We start from the raw sequence: 13,263 nt of genomic DNA, 5'->3' as shown, positions 1-13,263 counted from the left end.
GAGAATCCAGATGGAGTTCTGGCTCCTGGCTTCAGTCTGGCCCAGCCCTAGTTGTTGTGGCTATTTGGGGAATGAAGGCACCAGTATATGGAAGATTTCTTTTGTTCTTTATCACTCTACTTTTTAAAGAAATAAAATTAGTCTTATAAGAGGAAAAACTGTTGGAATTAAAAAACATTTTATTATATGAAGAACTTCATTATTTTGCCTTGGCTTAACAAGTTTTGTAGGAATTTGACATTTTTTAAAAGATTTATTTATTTATTTGGAAGTCAGAGTTACACAGAGAGAGGAGAGTCAGAGAGAGAGAGGTGTCTTCCACTGGTTCACTCCCCAGTTGGCTGCAATGGACAGAGCTGTGCCGATATGAAGCAAGGAGCCTCTTCCAGGTCTCCCATGCGGTACAGGGGCCCAAGAACCTGGGCTATCTTCTACTGCTTTCCCAGGTCACTGCAGAAAGCTGGATCAGAAGTGGGTCAGCCAAGACTGGAACCAGCACCCATATGGGATGCCGGCACTGCAGGCAGTGGCTTTACCCGCTATGCCACAGCGCCGGCCCCAAGGGGTTTGACATTTTAAGATGTTTTTAATTTCATGTATTTTAATTGATAATAGTAAATATATGTCTCATATCGTATTTATGTTTCTGATTCAATTATAAAACTGAAATTTGTATTTATTCACAAATAATGAGCATGATTAGTATTCCTAAATAATTACCCCTAAAGGCACACAAGACTAACTCTAGAGGAGCATTACTTCCTAACTAAAGTATTTATCATTTTGAATTAATTTTTATGTACTTTGCATGTTTCAAATTCTTCCTTATTTTATATACTTTATATGTAATTTTAAAATGGTGTTTTCAGCCAGTTTCAGTATTTTCAGAATTTCCATATTTATTGAAGCACCAAAGAAATTATAAAATTGCTTCATATTTTTTAAGTAAAATGATGGTGAAGAATAAGGATTTCTGTTGCCTGAATGATAGCTAATAATGAAAGAATAAAAAGTGAACATCATGTAATTATTTATTGTAAGCTTGTTCCAAAAATTGGTTCCTGATGCTTTCAACGGCATAATTTTCTGATGCTTTCAAAGATATAATTTTAAAATGCTAGATGATTTATGAAAAAAAGGAGTATTTTGATGCTTATTAAGCAAAATGACAAGTGTATATAGATGGTATGATTTAACTTAATTGTTTTATGCACAACCAGTTAGCACATTTTGAGTTTCATACAGCTTTTATTTGTGTTTATTCTAAGAACATTTTATTAGTAATACAAGATTTTCACATGGGAAGTTTTTAAAACCTATGTTTTTCATTATAGAAACACCAGCTGCATTTCCTGACACTATAAAGGAAAAGGAAGCACCAACCCCTGGTGAAGATATTCAGCTAGAAAGTTCAATTCCTCATACAGATTCAGGGATTGGAGAAGAGCAGGTGGCTAGCATCCTGAATGGGGCAGAATTAGAGCCTAGTGCAGGTCCTGATGCCATGAGTGAACTCTTATCCACTTTGTCATCTGAAGTAAAGAAATCACAGGAGAGCTTAACTGAAAATCCCAATGAATTATTGAAGCCTGCACCATCCATATCTAGCATAAGTCAAACCAAAGGCATCAATGTCAAAGAAATATTGAAAAGTCTTGTGGCTGCCCCAGTGGAAATTGCAGAATGTGGCCCTGAACCTATCCCATACCCAGATCCAGCATTGAAGAGAGAAGCGCAAGCTATTCTTCCTATGCAGTTTCATTCCTTTGACAGGTAGGTACTGAACTTTTTATTTAAGGTGTTCTATATGTAGAAATAAAATTAGGCACTGTTAACTTAAAAATATTAGGAAGTTCTCCAAAAATTATATTTATTAATACAGATTCTTATCAAAGTGACTACTCAACGTGATTGATCTAATAAGTTATTTTTATAATACATCTCAAAAAGGTAGTCTCATATGAAATGATCAATAACATGTTGAATTAGAAATAGGGTAATCTGAATTTGGGTTATTGTCCATCATTGAAGTGCTAAAGTACCTTGGGAAGTCATTCTTCTCTTTGGTTAGTTTTATGTATAAAATGGGGAACAGGGAAGGGCAGATATTTGGCCTAGAAATTAAATGCATATTAGGATACCCATATCATGCATTCAAATACCTTGGTTCAATCTGCAGCTACAACTCCTAATTCCAGCTTCCTGTTAATGCAGACCCTGGGTGACAGCGGAAATGTCTCAAATAGCTGGGTTGCTAACCCCCCGCACAATAAACCTAGATTGAGTACCCTGCTCTTGAGTTCAGCCCTGACCCATTCTGGCTACTGTGGGCATTTACAGAGTCAATAAGAGATGGGTCTGTATCTCTCTCTCTCCCTCTCTCTATTTGTCTCGCTTTCTCTTCTCCCAAACCCTCTACCTCTCAAATAAAAAAATATTTTTTTAAGAAAATCTGGGAGGAGGGGGCTAGCGCTGTAGCACAATGGGTTAATGCCCTGGCCTGAGGCGCCAGCATCCCATATGGGCGCTGGTTCGAGACCTGGCTGCTCCACTTCCAATCCAGCTCTCTGCTATGACCTGAGATAGCAGTAGAAGATGGCCCAAGTCCTTGGGCCCCTTCACCCACTCACGTGGGAGACCCAGAAAAAGCTCCTGGCTCCTGGGTTCGGATTGGTGCAGCTCCGGCCCTTGCAGCCAATTGGGGAGTGAACCAGCAGATGGAAGACCTCTCTCCTCTCTCTCTCTCTCTCTCTCTCTCTCTCTCTCTCTCTCTGTGCCTCTCCTCTATGTGTAACTCTGGCTTGCAAATAAATAATCTTTAAAAAATAAAAAAAAAATTAAAAATCAAGGAGGAGACACACAGAGTTTTTATTGATGATCTAAAATTCATTATACTATGCCATAATAATTGGTAGAGATTAAATAACTCACTTTAAAATTTCAGTTTTAAATAGAAAAAAATGAAACTGTGGTATCTTTTTAAATAGTATTTCCATTCTCAATTTAAAAGCCAAATTTTGGGGAATGTATTTGAAAGTAAATATTATTGAAAGGCATTTTGACATGTAATTCTGACCTAATTATAACACAAGCTGTGTATCTGCATTCAGTTAAGTCAACAAGTAGTTTTTTTAGGAAGAGCTAATAATTTTTTTCTGTTCAAGTACACATACAATAAAAATGATAGTTTATAGAAGCAAAATATTTTCGTATCAGAAAACCCTTGTATGTAATATATCCACTATTTAAAAATGTACAACATTGGAAAATATTTTTTGTACTCACTAATTACTAACAGCATTATTTATGTTTGACCACTAGAATTGATGCATATTCCAAATTATGTTTTCATGTTAATGTATAAACTGAAGGATGTATTGTTCTACCACCCTTGTTATTGATGTTTATGCACATTTTCTTATAGTAATTTTATACATTTAGGAAGTTATTGATAAACAATTAGGCTTTTTTTTTTTTTAGAATGACAAAATCAAGTTAGGAAATCAAATCATTTTTAAACTGGAATTTCAAAATACGTATATAGTCAAAATTTGTTCCATGTTTTTTTCTCTGAAATAGCCAAACTGCTTTGTTCTAACGAAAAACAATCATATTTTTTAGAGTTTAGGGGTAGAGATTTGGCAGTAAAACCTTTTCAATTAGGTTAAGTTACCCTTTGCATAGACAAATATAACTTAAAAAGTTCCGTATCATCAATTCAACCAATGTTTTACAGATATTTCTGAACATTTGTTGTTAACATATACATGGCACTAGTTATCATGTGGGGTATAAAGATGAATAAAATCATTTTTCTTCTATCAACTTAGAGAGGTAAGATATTTGCAAGTTATTGTCATAAAAGAAAGGATGCATCCAAAGTTTTCAAAAGTTGACAAAAAGGGAGAACATGTAGGAAAATACTACTCTTTTAAAAGTATAGTTCATGTTAGTATTATGTGTGGTTATTCATTCATACAGTGAGTATCCCTTGGATATCCCTTATGCCATTTCACAGTGATGTGCTCGGTTTCACACATTGCTTTTTGTTCCCATAATATGTGTTTATGAGTTTGTTTAAACATATGCGTGTAAGTACAAGTACTTCTCTATATCTATAAATCTATTTCTATAAATAGATTTCTATAAAAATAATTTAATTTAGAGTCATTAAAGTTTTGGATTCCATTTTGTTTTCAATTGTATCTTTAAATATTGTTAATAGACAAACAGTGAGTACAGAGAATTGTTGTGATTTGTTCATGAGAGGCCAATGAAATAAAGCTTAAGTAAAATATTTTTGTTTTTGTTATGATTTGGATTACTGTTAGAATTAATTTTTTTCATTAAAACTTAACAAAGAAATCACCTGAGTGCTAGCTACTCTCACTTTTGAGAATATTGCTTAAAAGGAAAGAACTTTCCATTTTTTCCTGGTAGCATTTGTGCAAAACGCAATGCAAGTAGAATCATTATTCTAAATTGCGTAAGTAGAAATGAAATGGAAGAGCACAAAGCATATTTCAGTTCTTTTTAGGAAAAGGGTCTCCAGTGTAGTTAATATATGCAGTAGCTCAAGTACTATCAAATGTAAATGATGAGGTGATATTGATGAAAGGAGGGGATTGAGGTCTCAGGGGGCGCTGATGACGGATTGAACAGAAGCGGCCTTGCACTGCACGTAACTCAAGTCTGTCGTCTTCACTGCTCAAAGCCATAATGGGAGGTGGCAGTCTGAAATGAGTTGCCACGGCAAAGAGTATTATTTTTGAAATGCTTTCACACAAATCACTAGGCCCTGCATACAACTTAGTTTCATGCTTTAATGTCATCAGGAGGCACAAATTGGTGTGTCTAATTGTTTGCCACCTGCCAGCAAAATGAGCTGCCAGCCAGCCAGACGGGTTTGATTGTCTGTCAGCCATTCAATAGATTGAGAGTGACAACATCAAAAATTTAACTTCAAACTCTGAAGCTTTGAGCAGCTTTTCGGAGACACCAACCCCACAAGTGCTTCTGGACCACTGCATTTTTCAATTATTATTTCCAGTGTATTGCTAGCATTTGCGTTATCTGTCTTAAGGTAGTTATAATTACATTATGAGGTATACAAACATATTTCTGAAGCACTGAAGTCTGAAAGCCAAGTTATGACATGTCTTTTAACATCAGATTGAATTTCTTGAAAATCATATCCACAATGACAAGCTTTAGAATGAAAGTCCTGAAAGCTACTAGTTTTAAACACAGAATTAGTGTGGGTCTTAACCAATAATGCATTTTTCTAAAATTTTTGTCTTTGGATATAAACTCAGATGCTCTGTTCTTTGTAACTGAGTCATACTTCATAATAATCCTGTGTTGCCCAATGGAAACCACATAGGCGTTACTTTTGTCAGTTAATTGTTTATTAATTGTATTACAAACATGCTAATTATGTATTCTTTATATTCCATATTGTATATTTAGAAATAGCTTTCTAAAACAATGGATATGATCCATGTGGCATTTATTTGTTTTCTACATAGGTTTTTTTTTTTTTACCAATTAAGATGTAACAATGATTAATTTCAGTACTTTGAAGTTTGTATGATTTTTATTAAGTACATTGCAATATCAAATGTTAGAAATGATTACAGTTAACTAAGTAAATGCTTTTTTGTCTTTTAGTATTAAAATAAATTTTTAAACAGACTATATGAACAATACCATATAAATGGTTTTATCTATATAAAGTACAGAACCTTTTTGTTTTCATTTTCTCCATTCCTATGTGCATATTTCCACATATTTCCTTGATTGTACTGAGTGCTCCTAACTACTATGTATTTATGAAGTGTCAAAATGCTTGAGTTATTCTAATACCATTCTATATTGAGGACACACTGTGTACAGAGAGAAAATACAGTTAGGAAACTGTAATAGTTTTTTGGAATTCTATTACTATCACGTAAAAAGAAATAATTTATGATGATGTTATTTCTAACAGAAAAACTCAATAATCTCATCTTATAATTTATAAATCAAAGTGCAGGGTTCTCCAATAATACTATCTCTCTAGATAAATTTCTATATAGACCTACAATTTATTAAATATCGCTGGGCTGTTATTTTTCTTGTATTAACAACTGTGTGATTTCAAGCTGGGGGTACTACTTTTCTCTGAAACAACCAGTTAATTCTTACCCTATCTTTTATACTAAAATTTTAATCCTTTATATCTACATGCTTTTCATCTTTTGAGGATTTACTATCTATCTGTGATTTGGCTTTTTCTTAAATTTTAAGACTTTTCTGATATCCTCCTTCATTTGAATAAAAGACAGAAAATAAAGCAAGCAAAGGGCAGTGTGCTTCTCTGGGCATTTTAACTGTTAATATATTTTTAGGAATTATATTAAATCTGGCATGTGACATAAAGCTTGCAATTATGCTGTTTCTTTAGCTAACAAAAATCTTATATATTTTGTATTTTAGGTTTTTTTATTTTTACAGTCAATTCTGTTCAAATTAATTGCTAGTATTTTTCCTCAAAATTTTAATCCTTGCTTCTGAAAGTTTCATTCTATTAAAAAGACTATTTCTGAAATAAAACATATTTTGTAAATAATATAAGACTAAAAAACATTATACATAAATTTTTTATTTTTAAACCTGAGGGTAGGCTTTAACTTAATGTGTTCCTTTTAATTTCATTAGTTTTTAATATTAGTTTTCATGATAAAGATGGAAATTCTGGGTAAATAATAAAGAAATCTTCAGTAAGGTTGATGGATCATCCTTCATTGATTTCTTTAAAATTTGAATTAGGTAATAATATGAAAACATAATTATTTCTGAGGACTTCAGTTTCTCTTTGTAATTGCTTTTTATTTTTTAAAAGTATTTTGATTATATCACTTAAAAGAAGAGCAAATAAATGTAAGCCAATTTGCTTACAAATATGCCAGCTTTTACAATTAAGATTTTCTGTATCTAGTCACACATTCTCTGCTTTTATTATATTCTGTGTTTCCTGGGCACATATTTTAGGGACAATTGCCAGAAGATGCAATTTTGAATGAGCATGGTTTCCCCAATGTTGTTGCCTTTGTCTCACCTGGCATTTACTGAGACAGTTTAGTGAACTGAATTAAATATCTCCTTTTAATAGGCAATTTACTGATATACTCAGTTATTTATTACATACTTTTCTTTTTTTATTCACCAGTATTTTACAAAATAAAGAAGCATAGTAGATGTAAACATCAGAGAAAAAGGCTGATGAGCTGCAGCAAATTATAATGTTACTCCAAAATCTTGAACAAATTACTTTTGCCCTAAGTTTCAGTTTTTTTCTTCAAGGTAAATGTTTATCAACTATAAGCTTTCTTAGGCAAAGAGTGTTGATCTGGAAATGAGAACTGGCTGTTAATAACTGATCTCTGTGTAATTAGTTCTGTGACCTTGATCCATTCTCTTTGCTGTTGGGAATCACTTTCAAAACCAATAGGATATGGCCGGCGCCGTGGCTCAACAGGCTAATCCTCCGCCTTGCGGCGCTGGCACACCAGGTTCTAGTCCCGGTCGGGGCGCCGGATTCTGTCCTGGTTGCCCCTCTTCCAGGCCAGCTCTCTGCTGTGGCCCGGGAGTGCAGTGGAGGATGGCCCAAGTCCTTGGGCCCTGCACCCCGGGAGACCAGGATAAGTACCTGGCTCCTGCCTTCGGATCAGCGCAGTGCGCCGGCCGCGGCGGCCATTGGAGGGTGAACCAACGGCAAACGAAGACCTTTCTCCCTCTCTCTCTCTCTCTCTCTCACTATCCACTCTGCCTGTCCAAAAAAAAAAAAAAAATAGGATAATGAGATTATGCTCAATTATTAAAAAGTACCATAACGTTCCAAATCCTATGATAAATGAAATGGCCTTATACTTAGTCTTATAGTCTTATGGGCCTTATAGTTTAGCTTGATTAAAATATTTGAGTTCCTGAAAAAGTTAGGACATCTCCATACCCAAGGCTGCCACTTGTCTTCAGGCCCTCAGCCTCTCTCAGGTGGATTCCTTCTGTTAACTTGGTAACTGGTTTCACTATTTCCAGATGTTTCCCTTTTCCCCAAATTGTTCTTCTATGGTTAAGCAAGAGACATTGTTCTTAAGTGTAAAACTGATGAAGATTCTGAAATAATTTCTTGCTGTTGACATTACAAAGAAGAAATTACTTCCTTCTACTTGGCTAATTCCTATTGATCCTTTTGGATTCAGTTCATTCTTCCCTGATAATGCACACACATCCTGTGGTACCAGAAGGCACTGAGCATTACTCTGGTCAGGACAACTATTGTATCCCCTTCAAATATCTCCAAGGCATGGGACATGTCTTTCTTGTTTTGTAACCCCTACTTTTGTCAGTATAGTAGTATCCTCTAGTACATTAATGCTTACTAAGTGTTACAGAAAAAGAAGAAAGGAACAGGATTTTTATAAGGTTCCATGAATAATTTTAAAATTCATTTGTCTTAATGGGTCACTATGTACAAGCCTTTTCTTATCATCAGTATCTTACTTTACACTTAGAATAAATAATGAGATTAAATAATGTTCTTGATTTTACAAAATTCACAGAACTGGTTCACTGAGATCTCCTAGACGCTGTCTTTAGATTACTTCTCCTGTCTGTTTACAATCACTTCTTTGGTGATCTTATCCATTTTCTTCATATTAAATAATAGCATCTATAATAGGTCTCCAAAAACTTCATGAAAAATATGTGTTATGAAGAAACAATTCATGTATGTAAAAAATGTGTTCATACCAAAATAGACATCTTTTTATTGTGTTTTACTGTGAACTTTTTGAAGTACCATTGTGTATGCTATTGACTGCCACATTCATATCTCGGTCCAAATCTCTCTTCCAAAGTAGAGATTCTTTTATCAGTTTTCATGTTCAGCATCAATATTTGGAAGATTAATTACTTAAAAGGTCCAAAAATGGGTATAAAACATTCTCCAGTCTTTCTGCTCTTAGTTAATGGCAACCTACCCTTAAAGTTACCCAAGGCAACTGTTTTTACATCATCCTTGACTTTTCTCTCCTGCACAAACTCAGTCCTTCTACAAGTCTTGTTCCCTCTACCTCTTTACTATAGTGAAAAGGTGAGCTTTTGTTTCACTTTTTAATTTCACTTAGTTATTCTTACTTTGTTTCACTTTGTTATTCTTACTCAGACCACCATCTTCTGTTGCTTGTATTATTGTAGTGTTGTAACATATCTCCTCATTTCCACTAGTAACACTTAAGTCTGCCCTTCACATGGCAGCCTGATTAATCTTGCTACAAAGATGGTCTTATTTCTTAATTTTTATTAGCCTTTTTTGGCTTTTGGTACTTCTCTGGGTACAAGTCCACATTTATACAATGGACTTACCAGGACCTCTGATTAGAGCCCATATTACTTTTCATATTTCCTTTCTAAAATTCTCAGTAGCTCATTCTTCCCTAGTCATACTAGCCTTCTTTATGTTCCTCTTCAGGGTTTTCCTTAATACGCTTGTCAGTCTTTTCTGATCCTCCCTTCAAGAGTACTCCCCATCCTTCTTCATCCTTTCTCTTTTTTTCATAGCACTTAGTACCTAATGTACTATGTTTACCCTTTTCTCTCCTCATTGTAATGTAAGTTCCATAAGAACAAAGATTTTCTTCTATACATTGCTGCATCTCCAGAAATTAAAGTAGTCCTTCTTACATCACAGTACTAAATGAGTGTATCTCCAGTGAATTAATGAGTAAATGATTTAATCTTACACCATAGGCCAAATCTCTGGCTTTAATATAGAATAAATTTAATGATGGAAGGAATCACAGCTATATGTATTATATATCTATCACTCAGTGAATAAGAAACATAAACAATTTAAATTTTTATTGGAATTGTTTTAATTGAATTATCGACTAGTTTGCACTATTTTTTAAAAAAGATTTTATTCGTTTATTTGAGAGATAGAGTTGGAGAGAGAGAGAGAAAGGAAGGTCTTCCTTCCATTAGTTCACTCCCCAAATGGCTACAATGGCTGGAGCTGTGCCCATCCGAAACCAAGAGCCAGGAACTCCCTCTGGGTCTCCCAGATGGGTGCAGGGGCCCAAGGACTTGGGCCATACTCTGCTGCTTTCCCAGGCCATATCAGAGAGCTGGATTGGAAGAGAAGTAGCCAGGACTAGAACCGGTGCCCATATGGGATGCCAGCACCCTAGTTACTACTGTGCCACGGTGCCAGCCCTGTTTACACTGTTTTGATGATAACCTTTACAGTCTTGGAGTTTGTAGATTGTATGTAGTAAAGGAAATTTTCACTTGATTGTACTTTGAAGTTTTAAAGATATGGGACCAAGTTTGAAAATGTATTGGAAAACATGGAAAGATTATTCCTGAGTTTTAAAAATGGGGTCTTCACTGTGGTGCAGCAAGCTGAGATGCTACCTGCAAAGTCAGCATCTCATTTCAGAGCACCAGTTCAAGTCCCTGCTGCTCCACTTCTGTGATAACTCCCTGCTAATGTGCCTGGAAAAGCAGCAGAAAATAACTCAAGTACTTGATCCCCTGCCATCCATGTGGGTATTTAGAGAGTGAATCAGGGGATGGAAGACATTTCTCTATCCTTCAAATAAATAAATATTTTTAAAATTGCAGTTGGTTAACATAAATAGTGTAGGGGCTTCTAGGTATCCATTAGCATGAATGGCAAATCTACAGGAGGAGCAGAATATTTTCATAGTTTAGATCAGTGACTCTTAAGTTGTTATGTCTGTGCACTTTTGAAATTCAGATAGAAATGTTATGCCTACTCCAGAAAGAATGTTTATGACCCCATAAATTTGTCTATATTTTAATGATTTATGTACCCTTAAATGAATGATCACAGTGCATAGACCCTTAGGTATGATTTTTTTGTGTAGGTTGAGTTGTTAATCAATGGGAAATACTGAGTAAAACACTGGTGTGATAATATGTAAGAGTTGAAAAATTTGACTTGCATATAAAAGTAGTTGCAAGTACTGGGTAAAATCCTGAAAGATGATTTATTATCAACACATAATAATGAATGTAAACTTTTAAATTATTTACAAAAGATGTTGCTTAGGAAAGAGATGTTTTTGTGATATTGGAGACTAGATAGTGCTGGTGAAGAAATGATATTTAAGATAAAAATGTGTAGTTCTTTGATTCTAGCTAAATAAACAATTTGGCTGTAAGAGGAAATAGCTCTTACAAATTCCTAAAGTTGTAGGTGCAGAAAAACAGATGAGAAATCAGATCCGTCCTCCTACTTGTATCAACAAAATCCATGACACATGGTCATCCCAGCCATTTAAACACATCAGTGGTTGAAAACTGGAGATCATATTTGGAATTAGTTCTTCTTTAAAGGTTTGATAGAATTTAGCAGTAAAGCCATCTGGTCCTGGGCTTTTCTTTGTTGGGAGGGTCTTTAACACTGATTCAGTCTCCATCTTGATTTTTGGTATACTTAGATTTTCTATGTCTTAATGACTTAATTTTTGATAGATTGCATATATATATATATATATATGCATCTTGTATCTTTTTCTGGTTTTGGAATTAAGGTTACGAAACTCTGGAAAATATGCAACACACAGAGACTAAACAACACACTCCTGAATGGACAATCTTTCATACGAGAAATCAAAAGGGAAAAAAATTCCTGTATATTAACGAAGATGATGACACAACATATCAAAACTTACAGAATACAACAAAAGCAGTGTTAAGAGGGAAGTTTATTGCAATTAATGCCTACAACCTGAAATTGGAAAAGTATCAGATAAGCGATCTATCAATGCATCTCAAGATCCTATATATATATATGCAATCTATCAAAAATTAAGTCATTAAGACATATGAAAAACTATCCATTTCTTCTAGATTTTCCCATTGGCATTATAACTCTTTGCAGTAATTCCTGATGATTCTTTTTATTTCTGTGGTATCCGTTGTTACAATTTCATTTTCATGTCTGATTTTATTGATTTCAGCCTTCTCTCTCTTTTGTTAGTTAGTTGGGCCAATGTATAATCTGTTGATTTAAAAAATAGCTCTTTATTTCACTGATCTTTTTGTTATTTCAATTTTGTTTCTTCCCTAATTATTTCTGTCCTACTAATTTTAGGTTTGGTGTGTTATTTTTCTAGGATCTTGAGATGCATTGATAGATCGCTTATCTGATACTTTTCCAATTTCAGGTTGTAGGCATTAATTGCAGTAAACTTCCCTCTTAACACTGCTTTTGCTGTATTATGTAAGTTTTGATATGTTGTGTCATCATCTTCATTAATATACAGGAATTTTTTTCCCTTTTGATTTCTCACATGAAATATTGTCCATTCAGGAGTGTGTTGTTTAGTATCTGTGTGTTGCATATTTTCCAGAGTTTTGTAACCTTAATTCCAAAACCAGAAAAAGATACAAGAAAGAAAGAGAACTATAGACCAGTATGCCTGATGAACATAGATGCAAGTATCCTCAATAAAATACAAGCTAATAGAATCCAACAACACATCAGAAAGATCATTCAACTGGACTAAGTGGGATTTATCCCTATATTCAGGGATGGTTCAACATACACAAATCAGTAAATGTGACACATCACATTAACCAATTAAAGAATAACAACCATACGATTATCTGAATAGATACAGAAAAAGCATTTGATAAAATACAACATTCTTCCATGATTAAAAACCAGAAGGAAATTGGATGTAGAAGCAACATTCCTCATCACAATCAAGGCAACATATGACAGACCCATGCCAGCATCATATTGAATGGGGAAAAGTTTTAAGCATTTCCACTGAGATCCGGAACCTTACAAGGATGCTCATTTTCACCATTGCTATTCAATATTGTCCTGGAAATTTCAACGAGAGCCATTAGGCAATAAAAAGAAGTCAAAGGGATAGAAATTGGAAAGGAGTAAATCAAATTATTCCTGTTTTCAGATGACATGATTCTATATAGAGAGGAGTCAAAAGACTCCACAGAAACTTCTGGAACTCATGAGAGTTTGATAAAGTTGCAGGATAAAAAATCAACACACAAAAATCAAATGCCATTTTATACACAATTCCATGGCTGAGAAAGAATTTGTAACATCAATCACATTCACAATAACTACAAAAAAAAAAGCATAACAAAAAAAAACAACAACAACAACACTGGAATACCTTGGTGTAAATTGAACCAAGAATGTGAATAGCTGCAGTGAAA

The 13,263-nt window shown here is 34.3% G+C and overlaps 1 protein-coding gene across 5 annotated transcripts in view; it reads left to right on the top strand.

Moving 5' to 3' along the window:
* Positions 1 to 13,263, top strand: part of NBEA (neurobeachin) — a 731,002-nt gene that overhangs the window by 268,146 nt on the left and 449,593 nt on the right. For all 5 annotated transcript variants that reach the window (XM_062194378.1, XM_062194375.1, XM_062194377.1 and 2 more), the window contains exon 30: positions 1,335 to 1,773. In XM_062194378.1, coding sequence (XP_062050362.1) covers positions 1,335 to 1,773 — 439 coding nt within the window. The remainder of the gene's footprint in view (positions 1 to 1,334; positions 1,774 to 13,263) is intronic.

The sequence above is a fragment of the Lepus europaeus genome, chromosome 6 (assembly GCF_033115175.1).
Source record: "Lepus europaeus isolate LE1 chromosome 6, mLepTim1.pri, whole genome shotgun sequence".
NCBI lineage: Eukaryota > Metazoa > Chordata > Mammalia > Lagomorpha > Leporidae > Lepus > Lepus europaeus.
Note: the sequence above shows the minus strand (reverse complement) of the source record. Positions and strands in the feature narration are given on the sequence as shown.